General features: G+C 36.7%; 1 protein-coding gene across 2 annotated transcripts in view; it reads left to right on the forward strand.

Moving 5' to 3' along the window:
• Window positions 1-268: 268 nt before the first annotated feature.
• Window positions 269-21,340, forward strand: part of CDKL5 (cyclin dependent kinase like 5) — a gene marked incomplete at both ends in the record, with an annotated part of 129,399 nt that continues 108,327 nt past the window's right edge. For both annotated transcript variants that reach the window (XM_080910892.1, XM_080910893.1), the window contains 2 exons: window positions 269-332; window positions 4,159-4,193. In XM_080910892.1, the coding sequence (XP_080767018.1) occupies window positions 269-332; window positions 4,159-4,193 (99 nt within the window). The remainder of the gene's footprint in view (window positions 333-4,158; window positions 4,194-21,340) is intronic.

Consider the following 21,340-nt stretch of genomic DNA (forward strand, 5'->3'; position numbering starts at 1 on the left):
TATGAAACATTAATGTGGATCAAAACCATTTTAAGAAGGATATGATAGGTTGAGTGTTGTAACCTAACACTAACGATTCTTCATTGTGTTTGCTCTTCCAGGGACTCATTTAATACTTCACAGTGGAACAAATGTATGAAAGTTCCTTGCCAACCATTGGAAATTTCTTCGTTGGGACATTTCTTTTCTGCTTACTGAATAACTTGTTTAGAAGTTCCTTTTTTGGTGCCATGTTCTGTGGCTCGAATCAAAAGAGGAGTTTGTCTTCATGAAGATTCCTAACATTGGTAATGTGATGAATAAATTTGAGATCCTTGGGGTTGTCGGTGAAGGTAAGTTAAATTTTACGTTTGAAGTTTGGAGTACTGTATCATTTTATATATCACTAGAAACTTTATTCAGATCCTCTTAACTTAGCAAATCAATTCAGATATGTACCTAAATATATAGTAGTTTAAAAAAAAAAAACCTGTTCTTCAACTATGTGGGTCTTACCATTTTAAAATCCTTTAAAGTTTAATAGATATTTTTTGAGACCAAGTATCTCTGTGTAGCCTTTGCTGTCCTGGAACTTGTTCTATAAACCAGGCTGGCCTTGAACTCAGAGATCTACCCACTTCTGCCTCTGCCTCTGCCTCTGCCTTTGGAGTACTGGATTAAAGGCATGAGCCAGCATACCTGGCAATCAGGGATATTTTTAAAGTGATATGTTTTCATTCTTTTCAATAGCATGGTTTCCTTATTTTTTTGCTATTTTTGCTATTGTTATATTTTATATAATCTAAGCTAATTTTTAAATGCCAGAAAATTCATTTGTATATGCTAACTAATTACTATGTGGTAAAAAAATGGATAAATAACTTTCTTTTCTTTGAGAATGACAGATCACAGTTTACAAGTTTTCAAGTACATAGTTTGGTTATATTTTTTAATGTCTTAAATTAATATGCATGGAGTGGTGTTAATGCCATTTATTTTTCTTTCCCTGTGGTACATAACATGATGCTTTTATGACAAAGCTCCTATTAATTAGATGAATTAAAATTTATTTTTCAAAAATTGACTCCTAGAAAAAGAAATCACCCTGATTTTCTTGCTTAGTGATTTGACTCAGAGATAACTAATTTTACAGAAATTTTTAAAAATAATTTTTGTTGAATATCAGGGAAAACGTGTTTTCTTAGCATTTATAAAAAACAAATGTTAGAAAAATTTTGGATTTTAGGATTTTAAAATTTCAAGAATTAATTTTTTTTTTACGTAGCTCTTCAAGATTTTGATATTAGGTTGACAAATTTATCTCATCATTGCACAGCAGCAAGTTATTCTCAGTCTCTTACCTGTTTTATAAAATTTGCCTTTTTGGGGCCAGCAAGATGGCTTGGCCAGTAAAGTGCTTGCCATCAATTCTGAGAACCCGAGTTCTGTCACAGGACGCACAAGGTGGAAAGAAAAAACAGACTCCACAGACTTGTTTTCTAATCTTCACACACACACACTGTGGCATGCCAACACTTCTGTATATATTAAAAAATGTTTTTATTAAGTTTTTTGAGACATGGTTTCTCTGTATAGTCCTGGCTATACTGGAACTTGATATGTAGACCAGGCTGGCCTGAAACTCAGAGACCTGCCTGCTTCTGCCTCCTGTGTGCTGGGATTAAAGGCATGCACCACCACCTGTCTATAAAAAAATAATTTTTAAACACTGCTTTTTCAGAATTTAATATTCAAAGCTATTGCAGTTAAAAGCTCATGTAATAAAGGGGAAAGGAATGAAGTGTTTAACAAGGTTGGAATGTTCCAAAGTTTGGGCCCTGACTCTCTAGATTATAGCCTTGTTTTTGTTTTCAGTACATGTTAATGAGAATCTTAGGTATTGGCTCAGGTTAGCCAAAATTTCAAGTCTATTATTTATAAATTAGAATCTGTTAATTTAAGCTAATGCCAAACATTGTCATTTCACTTCTTTGTAAATTAACTCAGTTTGTTTGGCGTTTAGAAAGTGTATCTGTCTGCTCCAACATATAATAAGAACACATGCTCCACAATGTTCATAGCAGCCTTATTTATAATAGCCAGAAGCTGGAAAGAACCCAGATATCCTTCAGTAGATGAATGGATACAAAAATTGTTGTATATTTACACAATGGAATACTACTCAGATATTAGAAACAATAACTCTATGAAATTCCTAGAAAATGGATGCATCTAGAGAATATCATCCTGAGTGAGATAACCCAGTCACAAAAGAACAGACATAATATGCAGTCACTGATAATTGGATACTAACCCCAGAAAGCCCTGAATACCCAAGAAAGAACTCACAGACCATATGAAGCTCAGAAAAAGAAAGGCCAAAATGTGGAAGCCTCAGTTCTTTTTAGAAAAACAATAAGTGTATAGTACCCTCTCAGAGTGGGGTACACCTAGACCTTAAATCATTAATAACTCAAGACCTAAGAAGATAGCCTTGTGGCAAGTTTTGGGAATTAAAAATCATTATGTTTACTCTTTAAACACCAAAAAAACTTTTCCATGTTACGTTTTGTTTTACATGTACTTTATGCTAATTGTAACTAGTAAAATTTCAATGCATACTATCAAACCTTTAAAAAAATCAAGTACTGACAAAATATATTCATATATTTTATGTTAAATGCTTTTAATAATCTGTACATGTATCTCCATTTTTTAAAATAAAGTTGTAAGAAAAAAAAAAAGAAAATGTATCTGTCAAGCATGCATCCCTGTGGCTTGCATAATGTCTTTTACCTCCTAGAAAAGGTGTTGTGGCTTGTTTTCTGGTGATTGTAGTTTGAATGGTTCTAATCACTGGTTTCATCTTAGCTCTGATTATAAGACTCATTCCTCTCCACCAAAATGAAGGAGCAGCTTTAAGGTGTCCTCAGCTCTTACAGGCATAGCTCCCAGTTTCCTGTCATAGGAGAATGCTGGATTTGCCTGTCTGCTAAGAACAATGTTTGTAGTGTTTCTTTGGAGATCCATCAGTCTATATACACTGTGTCTTGGTTCTTTTAATTGGATTTTTCACATTGTAACTTTATCCTCAGTTTCCTGGGTACTTTCCTGCCAAGATACTGTTTGACACACATAACAGGATGAGTTAGTTACTTGAGAGATAGGAAAAGAGCGTGTCAGAATAAAACAAATAGTGGGGGTGATCAGGCCTATTATCCATAGGCTGAACTTTGGTGAGAAGCAAAACAGCTTGTACTTTTTAATGGGATTACTGAGGCTGGTAGTTTTGGTGTATATGGGCATGTTAGTTTGTATGTGTGCATATGCTAATGAAGGGGGCAGTGGGAGGGGAAACAGAGAGAGAGAGAGAGAGAGAGAGAGAGAGAGAGAGAGAGAGAGAGAGAGAGATTGATTGATTGATTGATTAGACATAGAATCAAGGATCCATGCATGGAGGAAAAGCACTCTGCTCCTGAACTTCACCCCCATCTCCAACCTATAATACTTTGCCTGTTAGTATATTACAGTATTCTAGAAAAGGCTGCGCTTGACTCCTGGGACAGAAAGCTTTTTTTGGGTATCCTCTGTGTTTGGCCTTACTCTTGGGAAGTTATTAGCTTTTAAGTTTTAAGTTCCCTAGAACCTATTGAGTGGATTTTTATTTTGCTTCAAAAAGTACATATTTTGAGATGTTGGCTTGCTGTGTACCTCTGTTTGGCTTGGTATTCACTATGTAGTTCAGACTGGGCCTCGCACTATGGCAGTCTTCTTGTCTCAGCCTTGTAAGTTCTACAATTGCAGTGTGTACCGTCCAGTTCATAATGCCTCATAGCAGTGTGTGTGTGTGTGTGTGTGTGTGTGTGTGTGTGTGTGTGTGTGTATGTGTTGGGGGGGGGTGTTTGATCCCGTCTTGCTTAAAATAACAAATGTGTGTACTCTTTTTCTTTTAAGAGAAAAACATTTCAGAATACTTATCTGAAGCAATGATTTGTTTATACCCTGGATTTATATGAAAACATATGAGTTCCCTGCTCTATTTGTATGTGGTTCATGATGCTGTCACTCCAGAATATTGTCACAGGTGTTGGTATTCTGACATATGCTCATAAGCAATAGAAATATAGAACTATAGTTCATATGCATGTCTCTGATTGCTTACTTCTTTTTTAATTATAGGAGCCTATGGAGTTGTACTTAAATGCAGACACAAGGCAAGTACATGATTTTTACAAGGAAATTATGTATGCATTTCAACTGTTTTGAAACTAAAGCAATGTTCTTTATATGTGAGCACATGATTAAAGTTGTCTGGTTCTGGTAGTGATGCTTAATGAAATAGAATTAATATGTAAACATGGAGAAAACACAACTTTTGGGATAAAATGATCATGGTAAGTGACCATTGCATTTTTGTTTCCAGACCCATACTATTTTTTAAGCAATCTATTTATGTGTAGGTGAAAGTTCTGTAGTGGGAAGAAAGAGGTTGGATGGAAGGAAGCAAGACAGTGTCATATTAAATGTGTATTCAGTTACACATGAGGGGTGTCTTGTGTGAGTTTCACACAGACCTAGTTGATTATTTGATGGATTCCCATCTAGATTTTGAAAGGTAGTGAATAGGTAGGTGTTTGGCTGTTTCATAACTGTTACTTGGTGAATGCATCTTGCTCAGAAACTATATTTCTGTTACATTGTATCCAGTCAAAGTAGTATTATATAGCCTCATATTATTTTGTATTAATTTTAAGACCAAGGCTTTAATATTGGGATTTTTTTTTCATTTTTAGTGATATAGTTCAGATCGAAAATGAGTTCAACTATTGGACTCAAGATATTATCATCCATCAATACTAATTAATATATATGTAGATAATGAAAGCTCTTCTTTATAAATACTTGCTACCTTATACTTGCTACCTTTTGATTTTAGAATCCATCCCCATATGGTTTTGCGTTTTACATCATGGATCTATTTTAATATAATGACTTCTAAATCTTAATTCTTGAGTTTGGATATGTGAGTTACTTTTATGTTGAAAATATCTGCAGATCTTTGTCAGAAACTAAATCTCAAAAATTGCTTGAATGCTCCTGGCCCTTAATTAAGGATGATTAAGTATTTAAAATAAATGTAATAAAAATAAATTTAGTACATTGAATAACTCCTTAAGAAGTATTACTGTAGTTTGAAATTAAACAAATAGAAAGTTCCCTAATGAAATGCTCTTCTTTTAATGAGTTTCCTTGAGTTATAATAAATTTCCAAAGCCTAAAAAGAAAGAATTCCTGGGTGTATATTACTTGTGAAACGTAGGATATTAAAGTTTCCAAGTTACTGTTGACTCTTTTGTGACGATAATGCTTCCCTTTCTACAGTGGCTCTGTTTTGTGCAGCATTGTGAATAGAAGCATCAATGTTTAATTGTGGGTTTTTCTTTATTATTATTATTTTTTGAGAAAGCCTCAAAAATCCCATGCTGGCCTCAAACTCACTGTGTAGTCAGGAATGGATGGCATTGAACTTCTAATCTCTTGCCTCTAGCACTAGAGTGCTGGGATTGCCATTGTGTGCCCCCACAGCCTGGTTATACAGTGTTGAGGATCAAACCTAGACTCCTATGAATATGAGGCAAGTACTCTATTAAGTAAGCTCCATATGTACTTTGTCCTAGTGGTGGCTTTTACACCATAAGAATTTAGGAGATCCAGACATATCTACAATACACACACACGCACACACACACACACACACACACACACACACACATACACAATATATATATAATCTGTTAGTCTTTGTCTTTCATTAACCTAAATTTAGCCATTTGTTTGTTTTTTGGAGGGGAAGAGTGGTTTGAGAAAGGGTCTCATGTCCTCTAGGCTGTTGTTAAACTTCCTGTATAGCTAAGGATGACCTGGAACTCCTCATCCTCCTGCCTCTACCTTCCAAGAACTGAACTTACAAAGTATGCACCATCACACCTAGCAAGGTGTGATTTCATTTGCAAAAACCTCAAGAGCTAGTTTTTAAAATAACTATTTTCATATAGGCTATGAAGGCAAGAAAACTACAGTATATTCATCCTTGTAATTCAAAGTGTTGTACATAACAGTCAGTAGAGATCAGATTTCACATTCAAAATGGGTTTTCCAAAACCAAAGGATGCCTACTCCCATCCACTTTCCTTTAGCCCCATATTGCTGGTACTATGTATTAACAAACCCAAGTATATATTAAGAGGACATTCTAACAATCAGGTAAATGGAAAGAGAAAAATAAAATATTCCAGCTGGAGGTATGGCTCATTTGGGAGAGTGCTTATCTGGCATGATAGGAAAACCTGGGGTTGCCCCACAGCATAAAACAGCATGGTGGCACATACTGTGATGCCAGAGCTTGGGAGATGGAGGCAGGAGGATAAGGAATTCCAGGTTCAAGCCAGTCAGCCTGAGCTTGTATCTATAGGTTATCTTTGCCTGCTCTTCACTAAGTGAGAGGCTCAGATCAGCATTCAAAGTATTGTTGCTTTTCCCTTTTAATGCATCTAAGAAGATTATCACAGGATGGAAAATTTGCAGCATAAATTAGACCCTAACTCAGAATAATATGAAACTAGTTTTAGCATTGGCAGCTGTTTACTTGTTTGACTTGTTAGAGTATATCCTTTTCCCAACTAAAATCAGACCTTCGAATCTATGCTCCAATATATAAAAATAGGGAATCCAGGGTGCCTCATGGGATTTATGATTCAGAATCAAATGAACAGATAGCTAGGGAGTTTATGTTATAGGTAAAATATGTTATCCTTCTTATTGTGTTCATTATATGAAAAATAATTGTGCCAATATATTTGCATATCAGCATTTTAGTGAAATGCTTAAAATTTTAGGCATTATATCTCTATATAGTAGTTCTATTTCTTAAGCATGGATAAACTATTGTTAGGTGTTAATTTATATAATTATAATAATATTGTAGTATAATTAAATATTACATATAATTAAGTTGTTCATAATATATCTCTAAGCAAGTATACAAAAAAGCTACTTTAGGTTTGTGTACTGATAAGCGGTTTAGAGGTCAAGTATATCTTTTGTTTTCTGAACATATTATGATAGGCTATTCCAGTTAGAGACTATGAACAAGACTATACTTGTTTTTAACTATTTGATGCACGTGCACAGCTAGCTGGCAGGAGAATGGAGGTCCCCTTGAGCTAGCAGGCTACTCTGGGCAGCTTGCCGGGCCCCTGAGGTACTCACCAAGCAGGGAAGATGATGGGGTAAAGGAGGCTAACCTGCATGGTTCAGGCTCTGCACATCTGATGATAGCAGGCTGCTTAGGGCAGCTTGACATGCTCTAGAGGACTTAGAGAGGAGGGAAGATGTGCAAGGGAAGGGCAGCTTATATGTATGATTCAGGATCCTCAGGTTGTTGGGGAGGTAGCAGGAGAATTGAGGTCCTAGACCTACCCCCACATATATGTAACAGACGTGCAGCTTGGTCTTTATGTGGGTTCCAAACAACTGAACCCCAATAGCTGTTTGCCTGTGGGATATGTTCTTCCAGCTGGGCTGCCTTGTCTAACCCCAGTGGGAGAGGATGCATCAAGCCCTGCAGAGACATGGTATGCCAGGGTTCTGGGATGGCTTGTGGGGGCATCCTCTCAGAGGAGAAGAAGAGGGGGAATGGGGAGAAGGATTGTGGGAATGGATGACCAGAAGGCGGGCAGTGAGTGGGAGATAAAGTGAATAAATAAAAAAAATAAAAATCAATTTTTGAGATTATATCATTCTCTTGTTCCCTTTCCTCTCATATGCCTCTTTGTTTCATTTCACTTACTATCTCTTTTCATTAGTTGTTTGTGTGTATTCCTAAATACATAAATATAACCTTCTCAGTCTATACAATGCTTACTGTATTTGTTTTATGTTTGCAGTGCTAACCATTTAGTATTGAATAACCACTTGGTATGCTTTTCTTTAGACTTCAATACCTAGGGCTTCTGGTGACTTACAGGAGACTTTACTTGCTTGTGGTGTGGTACATCCTAGTGTGCATGTAGAGGTCTAAGGACAATCTGCAGGAGTGGGTTCTCTCCTTCCACCACATAGGTTCTGGGGTTTGCAGGCAAGTGTTTTTACATCTTGTGCTATCTCACTCTCTAAAACTATTCTTTTTAGTTTAGTGGTTGAAATGTTACCCAAGTAAAAACATACAGCTTATGCTTGAGCTCTCTCTCTCTCTCTCTCTCTCTCTCTCTCTCTCTCTCTCTCTCTCTCTCTCTCTTTCTCTCCCCTACCCACCCCCCTTTTGATAACTTCTGTTTTTTTTGTTCTGTTTACACATTGACATGATATGAAAAAGTCTTAATAATGACTACTAAGCTCATAGTGACTTGAAAGTACTCATATTTGGGAGATACACCATTTTTGGCCTTTACCCTACACAGATACTTTGGTGGTTTTCTTTCTATTCATATATAAGTGATTCCTCTTTGCTTCTCCTGAGAACCTGAGTTTAGTTCCCAGCAAATCTAGCTCCAAGGGGATTTGAGCTTTCTAGACTCTGTGGGCACCTGCATTCAAGTACACACACACACACACACACACACACACACACACACACACACACACGAAAATGTTAAAAAAATAAACCCTGTAATACACAGTACATATTAAGCACTGTCATATAGTCATATACCAGACACTCTGCAGATGTTTCTATCTCTACAACAGTTCTGGTTCTGTCCCCATTTTACAGATGCGAAACCACTAATAAATGAGCCATGGAAGAAGGTCATGATCATGTATCTGTTAAGTAGAAAAACCAGGCTTCTAGAAGTAGGTAACTTGAGAAGAAAATGGAGTTTTGAAATGATAGGATGCTTTCATGAGGGAGTACAGAGCTGAATGAATAGGCTACTGAAATTGTTGCATCTAAAAAAGACTAGGAGGGAAGAACTTGATAGTATTTACCAGAAGTCAGATTATAGGAGGACTTATTATGAGGGTTGAGAGGTGAACAAGACTGTGTTTTTCTGTGTATCCTTGGCTGTCCTAGAACTTGCTCTGTAGAGCAGGCTGGCCTCAAACTCACAGAGAACCCCTGAGGGCTGCCATTAAAGGTGTGCATCATCATACCTGGATAACTAACTTGTTTTTTAAAACACACTAAGTAAAGCAAATCTCTTTCTTTAATTTTTAGTTTTAAGATTCATATATAAATTACAATTTTAAAACAAAGATCAGAGATAAGAGAGTCAAGTAGAATAGAAGTTTGTTATATTAATTTCTCCATCATTGCTTTCTTTTTATTTCAGTAAATATCAATGTTTCTGCTTTGTGTGTATACATTTTATTACTTAAAATAACAAAGAAGCTTAGGCTTAATAAATGTAAAAAAACTGGAAAAGGTTTTCAGTTTTCACTTAAATTAAAGGCTTTAATTTTGAAGATTATGGAGATTAATGAGATATCACTGGACTTAAGGTTTAGGGCAAATAACAGAAATCATTAATAAGAAAACATCTTTTGTACTTTGTAATAGAGGCACTCATATGGAACAATTAGTTCACCTGTTTCTGCTCTTGGCCTGTTTTTTTTTGTGGTTGTTTCTGTTGCTGATCTAATTAGTTTTCTGAAATACTGTAAGACTTTCATTAAAACCTTACTTCTCTATAGTTATGTTTTTCTTTAATTTTGAGACAGTGTAATATACTGGATCTCACTGTGTAGTTCAGGCTGGCCTTGAAATTGTGACATTTGTTCTGCTCCGGTCTCTGCTTTCTGAGAATTACTGAAATGAGTGGTCAAGCCCATGGACTAATTTATTGCTAGGGAAAACTGCCCATACTTCCACATCAACAAAAGAAATGAATGTTATTTTCCAGGCAGGTCTGACTTCTTTAAGGAAGTAGAAGAATTCTTGCTTTTCTTGCTTCCCCATTGCTTTAATCTTCATCATACCCATCTAGATTTGGTTTTATGCTTGTTTCTTAATTAATAGAACAAAGAAATACTCATTAGAATTACCTTTACTAGCTCTGTCTACACTGAAGACTATACCTCATTCTTTCTCAGATTTTTTTTGTTTGTTTGCTTACTTAATCTTTTCTTCTCTCTCTTCAATCTATCCCTCCCCCTTCCCTTTCTTCCTTTCTTTTTATTAGATAGGAACTTGCTATTTATTCTTGACTGGCCTGGGACTTAATATATAGATCAGGGTGGCCTTGACTGTTTCTTCTTCTCAAGTGCTGGTATTAAGGCCTACACCACTATGTCTGGCCCTGACTCAGTTTCTAAAGCATCTTTTTACCCTCTGTAGAGGATTTGTTCTCCAGGCTACTTTTCCAGGATCATCTCTGCTTCCTTGTTAGGGACCAAGTACAGTTTTTGGTACCATATCTCCTCTATGTACTTCTTTCAGGTTCCTTATTTCAATCAATGTTGGTATTCATTGAGCATTTATATGGTGAATTTAAAATACCTTCTTATGCAAATGATGAAGAACATTCTTTATCTTAAGATGAGTGATTTTAAGCTGGGTAGTAGTAGTGTAAGCCCTTAATTCCCAGCACTGGGAAGCACAGGTAGACAAATCTCTGAGTTCAAGGCCAGTCTAGTCTACAGATCAAGTTTCAGGATGACCAGGGCTAAAACCTTATCCTTGGAAAAAAGGGGGTGATTTCTTGTTTCTGACGAAGGTCTGTGGTTAAGTAATTTATATCATCACCTTAATGCTACATTTCTTCAAATCTTCAATAGTAAAAATCAGTATGGATTATTTTTCTACACAGGCTTGAAAAAGTATATTCACCGATAATGTAACAGAAAGCTAATTAACAAATGTCCATTTAATGAATATTATTAAATACTAAATATGTTCTATCCATTGTTGAAACCAGTGACGGGAAAGTAGTGCAGGATAATCTATTTCTAAAAAACAAAACAAAAAAAAAAGAGTCTAGCTCCAAAGCACATATGATTAGTAGTTATCATTCATATCTTATGATACTTTTGATCTTTACTATTTCTTAATTTAAGGATTTATTTTATATGTGGATACACATGTTGTGGGTGCCATGTGTCACATGCATGTATGAAGTTCAGCAGGCAACTTTGAGAAGTCAGTTCTCTCTTACCACTCTTTGTAGGTTGTAAGAATTGAACTCAAGTTGCTAGGCTTGATTGGGAACTTCCACCTGCTGAGGTGTCTCACTGACCCAACTCATTTTTTCCTTTAAAGCAATGTATTCTAGGCCTGACATTAAAAACAAAATTGAACACAATATCTGGAAAAAAGTTCTATGGAGTGCTGATAAAATATCAGCCACTTAGCTAGGAAGGTGCTCTTCTAAATTCAGTAAATTGAATTCTTTTGAGAAAGTTAGTTCAGCCTAGCTAAAGCAATACATGTAAAGTTACATTTCCCTTTTCCAGGGAGCTTAAAAGGTAGTTAAGGAGTCACTCTGAATCCTATAGAAGATGACTAAGTTCCCTATTTAAGTCTGTTTATGAAAGACTTTTCAGTAAAAATATCATGGAAAATTATAGTATTTCCTAGTGCCTCTTAAGACAACTGCACAAAGCTGAGAGTGGAATTAGGAAGCAGCACCATTCGTTGCTAACATAACAAGTGAGAATGGGTAGTAGGAAGCTCTCCTTCACAAACTCTGGGTATCTAGAATCCTTGCAGTAGTAATGTGATGGGTTAGAGAACTCAGACGACACAGTGCAAACTCGACCATAGGCCCTGGTCATTTCCTTTAAGGCCACCATATTAGGATGGATAAGAGAAATAACCTTTTTTGAGAATGGAGATCTGAAGTTTGCAGACTAACAGGCATGGGCCAAATCAGATCTATACTCTGCATCTTGAATAAGATTTTGTTGGAACACAGCCATATTCTTTCATGTGTGCTATTTCTGTGGCTGCTTTGTGTGATACAGTTAAAGAGATGTATATTTTTGTTATATGACCCACTAAGCCTAAAGTACTTTTAGAAAGTACTGGCTTTTACAAAGAAGTTTCCTTATTTCTATTGTTAAGCAAACTCCAACTAGGAGAATATGGCAGAAATATAGTGGTCCCAGTGAACCAATGTCTGTTTTCTATCTGTTTCTTGGAGCCTACGGAATTAAATTTAATCATGCTGACAGGTGCCTGATATGGCTGTCTCCTGAGAGGCTCTGCCAGATCCTGACAAATACAGAGTTGGATTCTTTCAGACAAACCATTAGACTGAGAATGGGGTCCCCAATGGAGGAGAAAGGATTGAAGGAGCTGAAGGGGTTTTTATCCTCATAGGAAGAACAACAATATCAACCAATCAGACCCCCCAAAGCTCCCAGAGACTAAACCACCATCTAGATTACACATGGAGAAACCCATGGCTTTAGTCGCATATGTGGCAGAGGATGGCCTTGCTGGGCGTCAGTGGGAGGAGAGGCCCTTGGTCTTGAGAAGGCTCAATGCCCCAGTTTAGGGGAATGCCAGGGAGGGTAGATAGGCAGGAGTGGGTGGGTGGAGGAACACTCTCATAGAGGCAGGGGGAAGGGGGATGGGATGGGGGATTCCAGAGGCAAAACCAGAAAAGGGGATAACATTTGAAATGTAAGTAAAGAAAATATCCAATAATAAAAATATATAAAGATAGGATATTTTCACTGAAAAATAGTTTTCCTTTTATTTCAATTTGGGTTAAGTCTTTAGTTACATGGGACGCTGTGTATGGTGAGAAGTAGAATATTCTGGGAATCAGACATACAGAAAGATATACAAATCAGTGGCTTGAATAGCTGTTGTTCCACCCAAAGATGAACAAAGCACAATGCACTCTTCTTGGGAATGAAGAACACAGTCTTCAGATTAAAAGAAGGACATTCTTGCAGTGTGAAGAATAAAATCCTTTCAAGACAAAACAATTGAATATCTTTCTTGTATAAGTCAAGTAGAAATAAATACATAACTAAGTTCCATTTAAAAGTTTCTCATCCATGTATTGTGTTAGCTTCTTTACCTCCTAACTTTAAGTTAGAAAAAAATTATCCTTCTTTTATCTGAGGGAAACTGGTGATTAACTAGTTTAATTTCCTGAGGCCCATACAAATTGATTGTTTTATAGAAATGATAGTTAAGACATAGTTTTCTGCCCCCATTAATATGAAATTCACATTACATAAATTAACCATTTTCAAATTCACGTTTTAGTGACATTTAGTACATTCATAGTCTTTCAAGTTCCAAAGAAAGCTCCATATTTATTTAAGTATAAACTCCCTCATTTCAACTTTCCTCCTGGCAATTGGATTTCTTTCTGTGCTTATGGGTTTAGATATTCTGAATTTTTGTTATATGTGAAATTATATGACATGTGACTTTTGAATTTGGTTTTTTTTGTTTATCATAAAGGTTTTTTTTTTTTTTTTTTTTGAGGTTTACCCACATTGAACCATGTATCATCACTGCGTTATCAGGCCGGAATGACACTTTGCTGTATTGCTTGCCTCTATTACATTTGGGTTATGTATTTTTAGTGGATGGATGTCTTGTTGTTTCTACCTTTTGACTACTGTGAAGAAAACTGCTGCGAGCATTCATGTGCAAGTGTCAGAGTTCTGTTTTCAGTTCTGTAGGGGGCATATCGAGGATGGAGAGACTATCATATGGAAATTCTATGTTTAACAGGTTTCCATAGCAGCAGCACCCCTCTATATTCCCATCAGCAATGCACTCAGGCTCCAGTTTTTCCATATCTTCATTTTCCTTTTTGAAACACTAGAGTCCTCTCAGTGGATGGAAAGTTGTTGTTTTCATTTACACGTCCTTATGATTGGTAAATTTTTTCATGAATTTATCAGACATTTGTCCTTATGATTGGTAAATTTTTTCATGAAATTATTGGCCATTCGTATGACTTTTTTCTTAAAAAAAGATTAATGTTTTATGTGTGAATGTATGCATATATTCATGTGAATATGCACATGTGCACATGTAGGTGTTCATGGATATGGACACATGGAAGCCCGAAGAAGGCATTAGGTATTTAGTCATTTCCTATCTGTTTCTTTGAGGCAGGGTCCCCTCTTGAACTTGACATCTGTGTCTTAGCTAGGCTGGATGTCAGCAAGCACCAGTGATCCTGCTGTTTCTCTCTCCCTCAGAGCTGGAGTTTGTTATGTGGTTGTGGGATCTGGATGCTAGTCCTTATGATTGTACAGCAAGTGCTTTTAACCACTGAGCCAACTGTCCAACCATTTGTATATTTTATTTAGGGAATTGTCTATTCAATTCTTTTGCCCATTTTAAAATTGAATTTTGTTGATGTCTAGTTTGAGTACAAGTTTCTTGTCAGGTATGTGATTTGCAAGTATTTTTCTTCATTTTTTTAGGTAGCCTTTTATGTTCTTGTTAATTGTTTGATGCACAAAAGCTTTTAATTTTGATGATATGTTATTTACTTTTCCTTTAGTATTTGCCATTAAAAGACACTGAAATCCAAGTATGTAGAAGTTTAGATGATCTTATCTGTATTTAATAGAATACTAGAGTAATCTTAGCTTTTGTGTATTTATTGGGACCCCCATCTATTAGTTGCTGTGCATATGATTTTTCTATAGTGTGATGCAGAGCTCCAACTTTTTCGTTTTTAACTAATTAGTTAATTTAATGTGCATGTGCCTATGCACCACATGCATGCAGTCCCCACAGAGGCCTGAAGGGGTGTTGGTCCTCTAGAATAGGAGATGTAACTTTAGGATAGTCTATGACAACCAAGGCTTCTTAAAAACACATCCTTTTTGAAAAGCATTCTCGGGATTTCTTTAGATGGATGTAGAAGTTTAGATGATCTTATCTGTATTTAATAGAATACTAGAGTAATCTTAGCTTTTTTGTATTTATTAGTTACTTAGCATATTCTTAATTTTTTATTATTAGAAAGATATTCAACATTGCTATTAAATAATTTTAAATAAATATAACTGTAGTTAAAACAAAAAAGAATCTAAACTCCTGCCCTTATGCTTCCATGGAAGGCAGTTTACTCACAGAGCAAAGCCACCAACCCCTGCTTTTGGTTTCTTTTAAACTCAGACTCAAACAGTCTAGGCTGCCCTCAATTTGTGGCTAAGGATGACCTTGAACTTCTGATCATTTTGCTTCTACATTCCAGCTGTTAGGGTTGCAGTCATGAGTCACCATATCTAGTTCTTCTCTTCTTTTCATAATTTTGTATAAGAATATCCAGTTGAGCCAGACCTTATATTAGACAGACAATTCTTCCATTTCCTTGTAGTGGCCCCTTAGTTGAAAAATCCCTTGGCTATAATTGTGGGGGATTCCATACCATTAATTTTTGTCCATTGGGCTTTGTTCCCATCTTCATAGCTGTCTTGACCATTACAATTTGGTAATGAGATTGGAAATCAGGAATTCTGAGCCCTCTAATTCTTTCCATTTCCTTGTTCTTTTGTATATTGAAAAGTAATCCCCAAATACTTTATTAATTTATTAGTTTATTCATCTTCATGCTTTTATAACTAAAATTGATCTCTTAATTTCCTTTTAAGATTGTTTGTTTGTAGCATAGAACAGTATTCCTGTTTATTTTTAGGTGCAATGAAAGTTTTACAGTTCAGTAATATGAGTTCATAGCAATATGAAAATACTACTATGATTTGTTTTCATTTTTTGTTAGCCTAGATAGAAGCCTGGAACTAAGTAAGCACTATCTCACAAATTGTTCCTTCTCCATCCCAGTACTTCGTAACTTTAAACTTCTTTCCTTTTTTGCGATGTTTACCTATTGTAGATTGTGATGCTGGAATAGTACAACATTTACCCTTTGTATCTGGCTTCTTCCATTTAAATAGTGTTTTCAGGGTTCATCCATGTTGTACATATGAGAACTTCATTCTTGTAGTGTTCCATTGTATAAGTATGTGTATGATGTATGCCTCACATTTTCCAATCCATTCACCTGATGATGGAAACTTATTTCCATCTTTGGCTATTATGAATGCTGTTTTATACACAAGGATCCAAGTACTAGTAACAAATTCCTGGGTCATATGGTGAATACATGTTTAAAACACTTTGAGGCTTACTGGATTTTGTTTTTTTAATTTTATATTCTGCACCTTTTCTAACTTTATTAGTTCTAGTAGATTGGATTTGTGGGGGTAGATTCTTTAGGATTTCTATATTTGAGAATGAACACTTTTCCTTTTTCAGTTACATATTAAATATTCTTTATTACTTTGTCTAGACTAATTGATGTAGCTGTAATTTCACTGGTGTCCAAGTGACCGAAATAGGTGGTCTTATTTATTCCTGCTGTTTAGAGGAAGGCTTTGAGTTACCATTACCTTTCCAGTACATGATGTCAGCTATGGTGTTCAAAACTATCCTTAAGCAGGAATGGCGGTAAATACTTGTAGTCTAATTTACTCAAGGCTTAGGCATTCTGTCAGCCAATCTTTTGAATTTCAGACCAACCTGAGCAACATAGAAAGTATCGTCTCAAAAAAAAAAAAAAAAAAAAAAAGGAAAAAGAAAAAAAGATAGATAGATAGAAAGACCAGGAACAGCGGAGATCCAGAGATGTAGGCCTGGTGAGACTGCACTGAGAGTAGCAGGGGCACAGAGAGGTCTGGGTCAAGCTTGCAGAATGTGCTCCCCCCCCCCCATTGGTTCAGGGAAACAGGAATTCTGCCATAGAGACTCGGTTTCCACCCGGAGGGCCCATACATGTGGACCAAACGCTCAGGCCCTCTGCCACCGGGAACAGCCGAGATCCAGTGACATAAGCAAGGTACACAGGAGAGACGGGAACCAATCACTGACAGTAAAACCCCATATAGTCACAAACAACAAGATGGCAAGACGAAAGCGAAAGAACTTACCCAAGGGAAACCAAAACAACCTGGCAACACCAAAACCCAGCTTTCCCATCACAGCAAACAGTGGAATGCCAAACACTCCAGGAAAAGATGACTCAAACCCGAAATCATACCTCAAGATGATGATAGATCATTAAACAAGAACTGGAGGAGAAGCATAAAGAAATAGAAGCTCATATAGAGGAAATAAGAAAAACATTCAAAGAAATCAAAGAACTAGAGGACCCCAAAAATTCCACCAGAAAACTTCTACAGCTGATAAACAAGTTCAGCAAAGTGACTGGATATAAAATTAACTCAAACAAATCAGTAACCTTCCTATACTCAAAGGACAATCATGTGGAGAAAGAAATTAGGGGAAAGATACCCTTCACAATAGTCACAAAAATATGAAATACCTTGGTGTGTCTCTAACTAAGCAAGTGAAGGACCTGTATGACAAGAACTTCAAACCTCTAAAGAAGGAAATTGAGGAAGATCTCAGAAAATGGAAACATCTCCCATGCTCATGGATTGGAAGGATCAACATTTTAAAAATGGCCATCCTACCAGAAGCAATCTACAGATTCAATGCAATCCCCATCAAAATTCCAACCCAATTCTTCATAGAGTAGGAAAGAACAATTTGCAATTTCATATAGAATAACAAAAGACCTAGAATAGCAAATCCATCCTCAACAAGAAGAAAACATCTGTGGGAATCACTATCCCTGACCTCAAGCTATATTACAAGGCAATTGTGCTAAAAACTGCATGGTACTGGTACAGAGATAGGCAAGTGGATCAATGGAATAGAATAGAAGATCCAGAAATGAGCCCTCACATATATGGTCACTTGGTTTTTGACAAAGGAGCTGTAAACATTCAATGGAAAAAGGACAGCCTCTTCACCAAATGGTGTTGGTCCAACTGGCACTCAGCATGCAGAAGAATGAAAATAGACCCTTTCTTATTTCCTTGTACAAAGCTCAAGTGCAAGTGGATCAAAGATCTCCACATTAAACCAGGTACACTGAAACCATTAGAAGAGAAAGTAGGGAAACTTTATAACATATAGGCACAGGAGAAAATTTCCTGAAAAGAACACCAATGGCTTGTGCTCTAAGGTCAAATATTGACAAATGAGACTTAATGAGATTGCAAAGTTTCTGTAAGGCTAAGGACACTGTCAAGAAAACAAAATGGCAGCCAACAGATTGGGAAAAGATCTTTACCAACCCCACATGTGATAGAGGCCTAATATCCAAGGTATAGAAAGAACTCAAGAAGTTATACACCAGAGAATCAAACAAGGTATTAAAAAATGGGGTACAAAGCTAAAGAAAAAGTTCTCAATTGAGGAATATCAAATGGCTGAGAAGCATCTAAGGAAGTGCTCGACATCATTAGCTATCAGGGAAATGCAAATCAAAACAACCCTGAGATTCTACCTCACACCAGTCAGAGTGGCTAAGATCAAAAATTCAGATGACAGCAGATGCTGGCGAGGATGCGGAGAAAGAGGAACACTTCTCCACTATTGGTGGGTTGGTAAACTGGTACAACCACTCTGCAAATCAGTCTGGCGATTCCTCAGAAAATTGGACATAGTCCTACCTGAAGACCCAGTTATTCCACTTCTGGACATAAACCCCAGAAACCCTCCAACATACAACAAAGACACATGCTCCACCATGTTCATAGCAGCCTTATTTTTAATAGCCAGAAGCTGGAAAGAACCCAGATGTCCTTCAGTAGGTGAATGGATACAAAAATTGTGGTACACAATGGAGGACTACTCAGCTCTTAGAAAAGATGACTTTATGAAATTGTTAAGAAAATGGATGCATCTAGAGAATATCATCCTGAGTGAGGTAACCCAGTCACAAAAGAACAGACATAATATGCAGTCACTGATAATTGGATACTTACACCAAGAAAGCTTTGAACACCCCAGAAACAACTTACAGACTATATGAAGTTCAAGAAAAACAAAGGCCAAAAAAAAAAAAAATGAAAAATCATTGTTTAATCTTTACATACCAAGAAAACTTTCACTATTTCCAGGTTACATCTTTTTTTACATGTACTTTATGCTCATTGTAACTAGTAAGATTTTTAAGGCATACTATCAAACCTTTAAAAAAAATCAAGAACTGACAAAAATATATTCATACACTGTTATGCAAAAATGCTTTTAAAATCTGTACATTTATCTCTGTTTTTAAAAATAAAGTTTAAAAAAATAAAAATAAAAGTAATAAAAACCCTAACAAAAAAAGAAAGAAAGGAAGGAAGGAAGGAAGGAAGGAAGAAAGAGAAAGAAAGAAAGAATAGGAAAGGAAAGAAAGCAAAGCAGGAAATCTGGGAAAGGAAGGAGCCTTTTATCAGTCTGAAGAAGTTGCTTTCTGTTTCTCTTCTCTTTGTGAGCTCTAGTAGGAGGTATGGGAGAGGGAAGCTTGGTGCTTTCTTGTCACAACCAACTTTTTCAAGAAGCCTCTTCTTATTGTTCTAAGCTTTCGGAATTGTTGCAATAGTGTGGGAAAGTCGATTTCCCCCTACCCCTTTCTTTCTTATATTCTGTTTTTTCTTTCTGAGGTATAGGGTCTTACTGTTTGTCCCTGGCTGGCCTCAAACCCAGAGATTCATCTGCCTATCTTTCCCTTGAGTGTTGGGATTAAAGTCATACTTGGAGTTCAAAATATGTAAATGACAATTTTGGTTCAGTTTGGCATCTTGTCTTACTATAGCTTTGGTTGGCTGTAGTCCTCCTGCATCACCCTTCAGAGTGCTAGGATTACAGGCAAGAACCATAATGCCTCGTTTTTTCCTTATCTGTCAATTCTCAAGTCTGTGCCTTATCTTCATCTAGTTCTGGTACTTCCTTTGTCTTTAGATAGTTTTCTTGCCCTTTTTCCTGCCTTGTGTATGTGCACACTGGATATGACAGATTGGGTGATAGTAACTGAAAAAGTAGACCTCTGCCAGGATCTGAGACATTAAAAATTTTCCATTTATTCATCTGCATGCATGTGTGTCGCTGCTCACATGCAGGCCAGAATACAGTTTCTAGAGATTAGTTCTTTCCTGCCAAAATGTGAGTTATGGGAATTTAACTCAGGTTCTCGGGGTTGGCAATAAAGTACCCTAACATGCTAAGCTATGTCACCTCACTGGTCCATTTCTAATGCTAGAAGTTACTGCCTTCAGTTTCTCTAATGCAATGGGTTGCAAACTTTTTAATGCTGCGACCCTTTATAACAGTTTATTATGTTGTGACCACCCCCAAGCATAAAATTATTTTATTGCTATTTCATAACTAAATGTGCTACTGTTATGAACAGTAATGTAAACATTTAATGTGCAACCTCCCAGATGGGTCACAATCCACAGGTTCAGAACCACAGCTTCTGTGTCTTTTGTTTGGTTGTTTTTATCCCCCCCCCCCTATTTTTTGCCCCTTTTCTTTCCCTGACTGTCTTGCCTACATCAGTTTTTGGTGCTGATCCACTGTTCAGTACTGGAACCCTGTTGAAATGGTGGGAACGAGTGAGATGGGGAAGTGTTTTGTCACCTAGGGCTTCAGCTGCGCATGAGTCCTCCTTGGCTATAACCTTCCCAGACATTTTTAGGGTTACTGCGCCTTTCTCCTTCTTTTGCTAAGTGAAATGGGAATAACAACTTGGACTGGGGCTAATTATTTCCCCTTCTTCCAGAATATATATGGTTCTGATACATTGTGTTTGAGAATGTTAGCCTTTGTTATTGAATAACATTCGGAACTTATTTGAACTGGGCCAGATGGTACAATCCCAGCTATTTGGAAGGCTGAGGCGGGAGATTCTAACTCATTCTGGGTTACAAGAATGAGTTTATTTGAAAATTGTACTTTTGCATTTCAAAAGCACTTACATTCTCTATTCCCTGAAGAAGTTTCTTTTCATTGTTTGTTTTTCTTTCTGTTGTTTTTTGTTTTTCTTTCTGTTGTTTTATTTTGAGACAGGGTCTTTGTGTAGCTCTGAGTGTCCTGGAACTCTCCCTGACCTCAACCTGTATATGTGTCTCACATGCTGGCAGCACCACACCCAGCAAGGAAGAGATTCTTATTGGCTCTTACACCCTGGGAATATTTCAGAAAGGTTACTTTTCCTCTCGTACAAAAGGGAGGAGATTTCAGATTCCTGGAGGAATCTGCAAGAGTGAGAGGGTCTCTTCTCCTTGGAGCATTCATTTCACGAGCTGGTCTCACTTAGCACTTGGCAGATTTCTTTTCATTACTAATATTTTACTCTAGTCCCTTCTGCCTCAGGTAAGTGTCTTGGGTATGATTCCATGAATTTGTTCATGTAGAGATAGGGGACTCTCTCTTGCCCTGTATCCCTCCTTCTCTGGCAGGTTGGAACCAACTTGCGGACTTGAAAGTCGTTAGGGTCTTTCTGCTGTAATGACAGGACCGATGATATCTAAGCTC

The sequence above is a fragment of the Micromys minutus genome (assembly GCF_963924665.1).
Source record: "Micromys minutus genome assembly, chromosome: X".
In the NCBI taxonomy this organism is placed as follows: domain Eukaryota; kingdom Metazoa; phylum Chordata; class Mammalia; order Rodentia; family Muridae; genus Micromys; species Micromys minutus.